This window comes from Lipotes vexillifer, unplaced genomic scaffold (assembly GCF_000442215.2).
Source record: "Lipotes vexillifer unplaced genomic scaffold, Lipotes_vexillifer_v1.1 scaffold911, whole genome shotgun sequence".
Taxonomy (NCBI): domain Eukaryota; kingdom Metazoa; phylum Chordata; class Mammalia; order Artiodactyla; family Lipotidae; genus Lipotes; species Lipotes vexillifer.
This window is the reverse complement of record NW_006781377.1, coordinates 529939-541704: the sequence shown is the minus strand read 5'-3', so window position 1 is coordinate 541704 and position 11766 is coordinate 529939. Positions and strand designations below refer to the sequence as shown.

The 11766-nt window shown below is 38.9% G+C and overlaps 1 protein-coding gene across 1 annotated transcript in view; it reads right to left on the bottom strand.

Moving 5' to 3' along the window:
* Positions 1 to 4419: 4419 nt before the first annotated feature.
* The window catches only part of SLC15A5 (solute carrier family 15 member 5), a 90409-nt gene continuing 83062 nt past the window's right edge, over positions 4420 to 11766 (bottom strand). The window contains 2 exon segments of the mRNA XM_007454615.1: positions 4420 to 4567; positions 10569 to 10677. Coding sequence (XP_007454677.1) covers positions 4420 to 4567; positions 10569 to 10677 — 257 coding nt within the window.

The window sequence follows — 11766 nt, the reverse complement described above, 5'->3', positions numbered from 1 at the left end:
ACCATGGCTCATGGGCTCAGCTGCTCCATGGCATGGGGGATCTTCCCGGACTGGGGCACGAACCCGCGTCTCCTGCATCGGCAGGCGGACTCTCAACCACCACGCCACCAGGGAAGCCCCCTACAACAGTTTTGAGATAGAAGTACCCACTCACTACCATGGAGTCTGAAATTCTGCCCTTAGAGTCATGCCTTTGGATGTAAGCAGGAGAACAATAATTATTCACAAAAAGGGAGGGAGGGGGCACTACCTAGGCGTGTTAAAAGTACCTGTTGTTTCCATCCAGCAACGACTGATGGAAGAAGTCACGTTGTTTTGTGTTGGGACAGAAAGAGACTGAAATCCCTTGGGCTAAGGCATTGTCTTCCATGGAATTGCCCTGAGAATACATAAAAATCTATTGTAGACAACAGCTTTACTGAGACGCAGCTATATAGAGAGGGCTAGCCCCTGGAATCTGTAATCAGGATCCCTAGGTCCAAATTTTTACTCTGTCCATGCTGCATGTATAACCTTTGGAAAATTATTTATTTTTATTTTTTGGCCACACCGCACGGCATGTGGGATCTTAGTTCCCTGACCAGGGATCAAACCCATGCCCCCGGCACTGGAAGCACAGAGTCTCAACCACTGGACCACCAGGGAAGTCCCTGGAAAGTTATTAACTCCTTTGTGCTTCGTGTTTCGTATCTGTAAAATGGGGTCTACAATTGTACTTATAGAGTTACTGTGATGATTAATGAGTTAATATTAAATAAAAACACTTAGAAGAGTGTCTTGTACTCAGCAAGTACTACAGGAGTCTTCACAAATATTAATCACATTTTGGGGGGTGAATTTGTTTTTCTTAACCCGTTCTTTCCTAAGCAGTTTGGAATTGACTATAGCACATCTGAGGGCATTTTGTTGAAAGGGGAAGGAAAGGATGCTTTTGAGCCCAAGACCCTCTTTCCCGACCCCAGTGTGGTCAGTCTGGGCAGGTCTTTTCAGTGGGGGGCTTCTGACAGCCTAAAGTCCACATGAGGATAGTGCCTGGCTCCACAGAGGAAGCTGAGGGCACGGAAAGAGATGTTAGAAACATGCAGTTTTGGGTAACCATTAGAAACATGCTGTTTTGGGTAACCATTAGAAACATGCTGTTTTGGGTAACCGTTAGTCTGTTTTTGGTAACCATTTTGTCAGAGTCTCTGACCCCAACGTGGTCTTTCTTTTCATTCTTGTTCCCTTTTGGATTATTTAGAGAGTGTTTCACCTAAGTGGCTGGGGATGATCCAGTGTTGGTGACATTATGAGTGTCATTTGTAGAAGGGGCTGGCTCTTTAGAGACAGAGGGACCAAGGTTCTAGTCCTGTGACATCCAGTATCTCTGTGACTCTTGGTAACTTAATGTCTCAGAGCTGCAATGTCTCATGTACAAAATGGGCATGCCAAAATGTGCCTACTTCCCAGGAGTGGTGCCAACCAAATGTGATGATACATGTGACAGCAACTTGTAAACTGTATAGGGTTGTTATTATGAGTGGGTCCTTTCATTTCCCTGTTCTCTACAAGCAGACCTGAATGTTAGCAGCACCTGTGTGCTGTCATCACTTGGCCGTTGATTTCATTTAAGAACCTTACCCATAAGCCTGTGACCGGTAATTGTATGTCAGCTTCTCTAGCAGTGGCGATGGGCTATGCCCACCGCCGGACTGGTTCATGGTCCTAATGCTAAAGCTCTTTTCTCATCCAACAAGGGATCCTGACAGTTTTCAGAAGGGGTGATTCTCCCTCCTTCAATTTGTAAATCACATAATATTAGTAGGAAACTTTTTGGAATCATGAGCTGTATTTTGGTGCTACTGTTACTCTGATAGTCGACAAAACACTTTCAGAAACCAAGAGAATTAGAAGTTGGCCACAGTGGAATGAATGCTATGGAATGAATGCTATATATCAAGATTACCTGAAGGGGATATGAGAGAGAAGGTATTAAGCCGAGTAAAGAGATGAGGGGTAATATCCCAGAAGCTTGAAAAAATTTACCAACTCCCAGGAGCAGATTTCTGAGTGTTATTAAAACAAGTTCCTCTGATGGAAACATTTTCACTAGCAAATTTACATAATAAGAATATGGTTTTCTTAATTTTGTATACAGGCTCAATGCAGTGACTTTTGGCTGCATTGGATTGAAGCGTTACAAGAAAAAAAGAAAGAGGAAAGAGATGTGGACGTCAGTTATGGATAGAATCAGCTGGGGTCAGATCTGTGCTCTGCAGGTCACAGAAAACATTTTCAAGTACCTTACCTTTCAGGTCTCCCTCATGGACAGAAATAGAGCACCAAAGATGCTTCTTAGGGAAGACTCCATTTTCCCAATCTTTTACAACTGAAAAATGGAGCAAATGAGTGGCTGAGTACAGACCCCTGACACCAAGTGACTGGGAGTCAATGGAACACTGCAGGGATACAGAACTTTGCCAGCCAATGAGCACAGTACTGGAGAAATACAGTACAGAACCCAGCAGTCTCCTACAAACAACGCATCCCTTTAAGTTAATTGGTGTTACAGAGAAGCTGAAATTCTCCGCTTATTTACAAAGCTACAGATTTATGTAAAGCAAAACCAATTACACTTAATGCCTAAACTATTCCAGGTGCTCAGTGATAATGTTGCTAAGCGCTAGACAAGAAACTAGTGCATGAATGCATCCTGTTTCCAATGGAAGCGTGTGTAGTTCCTGCAATTTAGCTAATCATGAGTGTCAGCCCCGATGTGAGAATTCTAAGCTCTTTTGGCGTTCGCTTAGGGTCATCTTTATAATTCTGTAGCTCTCTTTTCATCTCTAAGGATGAGTGAAAGCATAATGAGCACCTTTTTCTATTATGATATAGAAATTAAGGAGAGGAAGGCAAATTTGGGGCGATGGGGAGGGGGAACAACAACATAAGGCAAACCCTTTTTCTAATGGTGAGAGGGACCGTTAGAGCTTCTGACTTGTACTGAGACGAGATGTTTAAAGGTTTCTTGATCTTTGGGGTGTTCATTAAACCCAAATCGCAAACTTGGCATTTAACGTTTTGCAGCAAAGAAAGATTCTAAGGAAGATCAAGGATTGGCCTCAGTGTTTCGTCAGAGAACAAATGCTGAAAAAAGAAGGATTTGAAAAAGTTACAGGGCAAGAATTTTTGTCTGTTAAGAGTTTGTCTTTTCATTTGTCCTCAGAACAAACAAACAAAAAATAGTTTGAGTAAGAGAAACACCTGGTGCTTTACAGCTGTTCTTTTGCAATTAAAAATGCATATCACACCTAATCAAGATGTGTAGATCTTTTATTCTACAGATCTAAAATATTTTAGGTCACAAGGGAGGTGCTTAACTGCAGAATCATTTGCAATCAACTGATAAACACCCCTCTCCTATCCAGCTTGAACTGTCCCGGAAGGCACCGGTGCTCAGATTTCAGGGAGTGTAAGAAGACTTGGGAAGTTTTGTTAGAACTGCCGATTCCTGGAAAAAGGTTTGGGTTAAAGCAGTCTATGATAGGGGCCAGAAAGAGTTGCCTGAAGCAGGGGGTCCTTAACAAAACTTTGACAAGCACTGCTACAAAGATTTGGGACACTAGTTTTATTTGCCTTTTTTTTGTTTTGTTTAAATGAGTTATTTTCACATTTCTTTGCTTATACGAGAAAAATCTCTTTTAGAAGATAATTATCTGAGTGCGTCTGAACTGGTATTGATTTGATCACTTGCCCTTCCCCCAACACTCATTTAACCTTCCTTAATTATTTTCTTCTTTCCTTCAAATCGCAATAATTCCATCATTTCCATTTATTTTACAGTTTCTTCAGTATGTGAATATTCTCTTTTTGTTAAGGACCTCTATTTTAGTAATATTGCTCTTTGATTCAGAGAATATTTCCTTAATTCATAACTTGATAGTGTAATAGGATGAAGTGTAGTGAAATTGTGTATAGGTTTATTATTTACTCTGACATAGACAGTATATGATCACTATGCCTGGCATGCAGTAAGTACTCAGTAAATGCATTGAAAGAAAGAATGTTAACATACTGTTATTTTGATTCTAAGGACACATGAAAACTAAAAAATGTCATATAGGTTGCTTATAATGGCCAAAACATTGTAAAAAGTTTTAAAATATTGTGATGCATAGGAAATATTAACTTTTTGTTGTCATAGAGTAATTACTTAGACTTTGAAATTACTTCCTTAATTCAAAGGCATAACATGTTAATGCAAAAGCGTAATAGTCATAATTATGACTAGAGGAGTCATAATTAGTCTTTGTAAAGTACACAGATAATATTCATAAGGCCACCCTCACACATATTAGCCCTAAAACTAAAACGCATAGTGTCTAGCCGAAGAAAACAGTGAATACTCTGCTCATAAGACAGGTTGAGTCAAACAGAGTTTCATAGGGCTGTTTCCCGAAGATCAATACTCGAAGAAAACTCCTGTGTACTGCCATAAAATTTCAGAGACTTTTCATGGAGGGGAAGTGTTTCTTCAAGATTACTTCCGCTGATGTTCTGGGCATTAAAATGATTTAGATTACAATGTCTAAAAAAGGAAGAAAGAAAGCTTTTTTTAGGACCAGATGTAGAGGACTTGATAAATCATTTGCCTTCCCCCTGTGCTTGTCTTACTTTTATTATAGGCCCATAGATACTGGCACAACAGTGATGATTACTTAAGAGCACCGCTCACCAGAACAGTCTTTATAAAACGACAAAAGGAGTTTTAGGACATATTAAGGTGTCTCACGAAGACCTTTAGATGGCGCTCTTTTACAGCCTGCAGTGAGTCTTGACAGTGAGAGAACTGGAAAGTCTGGAATTATCAACCTTGTAGATTCCATGGCGGCAGGACTCGAAAGATTTATCAGATGCCCTGACGGTTTGTAAATTCGGTGCTGAGACTGTGTGGAAAACACCACTGTCAAAGAAAAAATCCATGAACCTATTTCTAAAATGTGTGCCCTCTATCCTTGACTCAAGAAAAATCTGGATTTCCCATCTTCTAAGTGCCAGGCAGCATGCTAGGGTCCAGTGCTCACCCTAACTTACCGATTTCTCACTCTAACCCTGGAAGGGTGGAACCATCCCCATTTCACAGGCAGAAATACTGACCTTCTAGGAGGTTAAATAAGTTGCTTAGGATTTGTATGAGTAATAGTTGGCAGAGCCTGGGTTTGAAACCAGAACTCTCTTATTCAGAGTCCTGGCCTTTTCCCTCTATGGCATGCTGCCTCTAAAGGCAACTTATTTCTTAAACATTTCTGAAAAAGTTCCAGGAGGAAAGGAATTTCAGACTGCTTTATTCACTGCTGTATTCCTAGTACCTTGATCAGTGCCTGGTACATAGCAGATGTACAGTAAATATTGGTTGAATGAACAAATGGTCAAGGGCCATAAGTTCAATTTTATCAAATGCACCTAAGTCTTTGAGATCAGACATTTCTTCTTTTTTTTGATTTGTGAAAGTTTCCAATGCTAGAGAGTTTTACCTTCTTAATATATTGCTAGCGATAACTGTAAGAAAAGGATATGCTTGAATGACTGGTCATTTTTCTCTGTTTTATGTCTCTTTCAATAATCATTGCAGGTTATGCACAAAAGATTACTGGTATCATTAACAAAATAAGCACAATGATATCAACTTTATAAGATGTGTTTTACAACATAGGAGGGACGGTGGTGTCAAGTTGTAATAACAAATATGCTTCTGCTCTCTCCCCCCATAAACATCTGTAATATCCTTTATTTTAGCATTTGATGTAGGATAAATAGTTATAGTAAGGACTGTAGAGGTGTTTGTATAATACTTTTCAGCAAGGAAAGACATTTCATCCACCTACTTCCTGCCTCCCCAACCTGGAGAGCCTCAGGTGTGTCATGTCACCATTGCTCTATTTCAGATTTGATTGAGGGGGACTCTAATACAGACAGAGGCAGAGGAAGGGGATTGTTTGCCTTTTTTTTTTTTTTTGTAGTAATGGAAGGTACATCTGGACTGACATTCATGGAATAGTCCTAATTATACTCAGTTAAGTGATCTCCTACTGACCCCTACAAGATTAGTTTGGTTCTAGGACTTACACCAGGATTGTTGCACACTAATATAAACTTGATGGTAGGGTGCCCTCAGGTGCTAACACAAACCTAATTCCACCTGTATATTAGTGAGGCTGCTGTTTCATCATTAATCCACTGGTCTCAAGATCTTGGGGACAAGAATAACTTGGGACTGTCCTATTCTTGATAGATTTGTCACCAGTATCTGGCTCTGAACAAATACACCTTTGGGTTTGGTAAAAATTGGATTGTGATTGGAAGTATATGAAGATCAAACACCATCTGACTTATAAATAATGTGTTTCAATAATGCTGTCCCTGGGACGTCTGTGTTTTCCCCTGTTTCTTTGCATCCTTATTGTTCGTTAGTGTTTGACAGAAACAATCAGTATAGAAATAAGCTGGAATCGTGCACTTCTCCCTGCAGACAGTGATCCGATGCCTTGGATTCCAGATAGTTTTTTGGTTAACTCTTTTGGTTTGGCCCCTTGGCCAAATTCCCCAGTGGGAAATAGATACCCAAGGCAATGTGTGCCTTTGAACTAATGTAGTTGGTTCTAGCTACTTAATCTCTGCAGGCAAATTTTTCACATTCTCCTTTCTTCTGAAACATGACACACATTCTTTTCTTGTGGCGGCTGATCAACAGGTGGTGGTGGGTATAGTTAGTTGAACTGAAGAGACTGGTTTCCTCCCGCACGAGAGTTAAGGGGCCGTCAGGGAGCAGGAAAAGGGCTCCTCTATGGCACTTAGAAGCAGCAGAGTCTAGGAAACAGTGTATGGGCTTTGGAGACAAACTAGGGTTTGAATCCTACTTGTGTGAACTTAGTCAATTTACTTGGTTAGATTTTCACTTGGGTTTTCTTACTTATAAAGTGGAATGGTATGATCTCCATAACAGGGAGGGGGACAAACCTGCTGCTTAAGACAGAAATGCTCGACACATGGAAAATTAATTTCTTTCCTTCCTGCTTTGTTTCACCCTCTCTTTTTTACCTTCTCTCAAAAAGTATGCAGGAGATGGAGAAGATTTGGTAAGAATCCAATTTCTTTCTGAATAAGCCCTACATTATCCCTTAGTTCCTCTCATCTTTGGTTCCTCCGATCTCTGGTTCTTTGTATTCTCGCCTCCTTCTCTGAACCCCAACTCCACCACCTCTCACTTTACAGTAACTCACTTGCTCGACAATCACAGAAGAATCATACTTAAATACTTTGAGTACTAGATGCCAGCTCCATGGAGACTAGTACTTTGTTTTCTCTGGTTTTATTTTTCTAGTGCTTGCAACAACGCTTAACATGTTGGTTAAGTGAATGGATAAATGAATAAATGAATCAGTCCCTGAGCTTGTAGGTTTTTGGTTCCAGCACTAGTTCCACCTGAATTCAGCCCATAATCACGGTCATCTTAACCATATCTCAGCATGCGTCTAGGTAAAGAATAAAAAGAAGGGAGCATAAGGCAACATATGAAGCCATTATTATTACTGCTAACACTCTGGCAATTTACTCATCCTCACAGCAACTTTATGACACAGTTACCGTTCTTACTATTTCCTTTTCACAAAGTAGAGATTGAGGCTTAGCAAGGTTAAACCGCTTAAAGTTTGTGCAGCTAAGTTGTGGGACTGGATTCAACTGGCTGCCTCTAGAGACTGCCTTTTAAACGACTTCATGAAAGGCAGAGTCAACTCTTACAGTGGGAGAGTAACTGAAATTGAGAAACAACGCAGGTTTGTGAGAATTAGTGGATGGGCACCACTCGTGTTTGGAGGTGATGGACAGAGGGGAGAAAGGTCTTGCCTTCAATTTCAGTTTTTGTTGCCAACACGTTTTGCTGCAAAGCTGGGGACATTTCTGTTGAATCCTTCCTCAAGAATATGACTTTCTAATTTGGTTTTCAATCTAAGAATGAGACAGGCATTTTAGGGAAATTACGCATCCTGGAGGGTCACTTCGATAATATACACTTTGGAAGGTAAGAAATTTTAAAATTCAGGGAGCCATTAAGACTTTTGATTTTGTCATTAATTCTGTCTTGCATGAGGTTTAAGTGCCTCTCTTATACTGGACCGTAAGCTCCATGAGAGCAGGGACATAGGTGACACTAAACATATACCGATACTGACTTTATGTCCTTCTAACTTCTTACAGTGCCTATCACATGACTGATGTTCCAAAAGAGATTTATTAGATGAACAAAAGAATAATTCAGGCAAGGAATAAGTGGCAATAGATGAGATACTAAATAGATAAATGAATGAAAAGAAATGAGGAAAATAAAAATCTGTTTAGTTCCTGCTATGTGGCAGACATCGCACTTGGTCCTTTATCAACAGAGACTCAGAGAGGTTAGAGAATTTGCTCAAAATAACACAGCCATCCAGGAATACGTCAGTGAGAGGGAGACAGGCTGGCAATGGATGGAGGGTAGATAATACATATTAAGCCACTGAATGGTCTCAGGTGACTGACTGGCTAAATGATTTTGCACAGTTTGTTATTGACCTTGAAATGGTCACTGCTGATTTAAAGGTCTGAATGGAATCCAAATCTTAAGCATCATTAGATTTCTAGCTATTTGTTTAATGATATTTGCTTTTAATGATAATGACTCATTCATTCTTATTATCGATATGGTTATTTCTAACTCTAAAATGGTACTATATGGTGGAGAAAAAAATCTTGTTTTAGAATTGAGCAAAGAACTATTTTATTATAAGGACCAATGGAAAAAGTGAAGTCTATACTGGCACAAAAACAGGAATATAGATCAATGGAACAGGATAGAAAGCCCAGAGATAAACCCACACACATATGGTCACCTTATTTTTGATAAAGGAGGCAAGAATATACAATGGAGAAAAGACAGCCTCTTCAATAAGTGGTGCTGGGAAAACTGGACAGCTACATGTAAAAGAATGAAATTAGAACACTTCCTAACATCATACACAAAAATAAACTCAAAATGAATTAAAGACCTAAGTGTAAGGCCAGACACTATCAAACTCTTAGAGGAAAACATAGGCAGAACACTCTATGACATAAATCACAGCAAGATCCTTTTTGACCCACCTCCTAGAGAAATGTAAATAAAAACAAAAATAAACAAATGGGACCTAATGAAACTTAACAGCTTTTGCACAGCAAAGGAAAACATAAACAAGACAAAAAGACAACCCTCAGCACGGGAGAAAATATTTGCAAATGAAGCAACTGACAAAGGATTAATCTCCAAAATTTACAAGCAGCTCATGCAGCTCAATATCAAAAACACGAACAACCCAATCCAAAAATGGGCAGAAGACCTAAATAGGCATTTCTCTGAAGAAGATATACAGATTGCCAACAAACACACGAAAGGATGCTCAACATCACTAATCATTAGAGAAATGCAAATCAAAACTACAATGAGTTATCGCCTCACACCTGTCAGAATGTCCATCATCAAAAAATCTACAAACAGTAAATGCTGGAGAGGGTGTGGAGAAAAGGGAACCCTCTTGCACTGTTGGTGGGAATATAAATTGATACAGCCACTATGGAGAACAGTATGGAGGTTCCTTAAAAAACTAAAAAAGAACTACCATACAACCCAGCAATCCCACTACTGGGCATATACCCTGAGAAAATCATAATTCAAAAAGAGTCATGTACCACAATGTTCATTGCAGCTCTATTTACCATAGCCAGGTCATGGAAGCAGCCTAAGTGTCCATCGACAAATGAATGGATAAAGAAGATGTGGCACATATATACAATGGAATATTGCTCAGCCGTAAAAAGAAACGAAATTGAGTTATTTGTAGTGAGGTGGATGGACATAGAGTCTATCATACAGAGTGAAGTAAGTCAGAAAGAGAAAAACAAATACCGTATGCTAACACATATATATGGAATTAAAAAAAAAAAAAAAGACGTTCTGAAGAACCTAGGGGCAGAACAGGAATTTAGATGCAGACATAGAGAATGGACTTGAGGACACGGGTAGGGGGAAGCGTAAGCTGGTACGAAGTGAGAGATTGGCATAGACATATATACACTACCAAATGTAAAATAGATAGCTAGTGGGAAGCAGCTGCATAGCACAGGGAGATCAGCTCAGTGCTTTGTGACCACCTAGAGGGGTGGGATAGGGAAGGTGGGAGGGAGACGCAAGAAGGAAGAGATATGGGGATATATGTATACGTATAGCTGATTCACTTTGCTATACAGCAGAAACTAAACATTGTAAAGCAATGTAAAGCATTGTAAAGTATGGAGGTTCCTTAAAAAACTAAAAAAGAACTACCATATGATGTTAAAAAAATGAGAAAAGAAAAAGTGAAGTCTAAATGGAAATTTCTTGCTCCAAATATCTGTTAAATTTCCCTAATATGCTAACTGGTCCAGTCATGGAATACAGGATTCCCATTGGCTCAGTGATGGCTCCCAGATCACTCTTTCATGGACTCAGAAATTGTTCATCTTACCACACCCTTACTTACCTTTGTGAAACACTCCAGAATCCCAGGACGTTCAACAACGTTAATGATGCCAAGAAGAAGCAGCAGCTTTCTAAATTGCCTTTGTTTAATGTGTTTGGAAACCAATTGCCTGTTTGGAACAAATGTAATTGTTATTCAACTGTGGAGTTGTAAGTTTCTGTGAATATTTTATCATGCCATAATTCATAGAGCTTTATTCGCTTGAATAATATCTACAAAGCAAAAAAGCACATCTGAAACTCAGAGTTAAAATTCATTTAATTCTGTAATTAACAGTAAAATAATAAGCAAGGCAGGCCAAATGTTTTGAAGGTCAAAAAAACTTGATTTGCATAACACAATATAGGTGTCAGAAGACCTGGGTTATAAAAGTAACCCTGATTATGCTATTAATTTGCAGGAACCACATTTGTCTTTTTCATCCTTACATGTCTAACATCTAGAACAGTGCTTGGCACCCCCATAGGGATTGTTTGGTAAATATACATTGAATGTATGAAAAATATTTACCATCACCAGATAGCTGGTTGCATGTGCTAATTGTAAGGCTAGTGAGATAATATATGTAGATGTCAGATATTACTTTATTTTGACAACTTAGATAAGATAATCCAGTGTTACCTTGTTATAATATCACAGACCCTATAGGTCAAATACTTGCAGTCTCTGGTTGATGTGAAGATTTTCTTTTAACCTGATGAGTATTTCCTTCAGTTTAATACCCCTAAGTAAGGAATCCTCACTTCCTTTTGATGTCCAACTGAGTATATGTGAAACTAATGAGGATTCAGGTAATTTCTTTTACTTTGCTCCTAAGTTGTGACTTTTGCTTTGATCTTTGCTAGAACTCTCTTTTCGTATCTACACCTATGTATCTATATCCATATTATCTCTATGTCTTACACACACATTCAATTTTTTTTCAGTTGATTTTGAGATATTATTATCAAATACATTATATGAAATATGATGTATTATATATATATTATACACGCAGCACTTATTTTTATGCAATACTTTAAAAACAGGAAAGGAATCTTAGTATTAACAAATATATCACACATATATAGCATTACAGAAGTTTAAAAGATCGATTAAAAGGTGAAATCTATCTTCAGAGACAGAACTTAAATTCAATTGCTGTTCTGAATGGGCAGAATATTTCCCCTCAAAATGTTATGCATTATGAGAGCAGGAA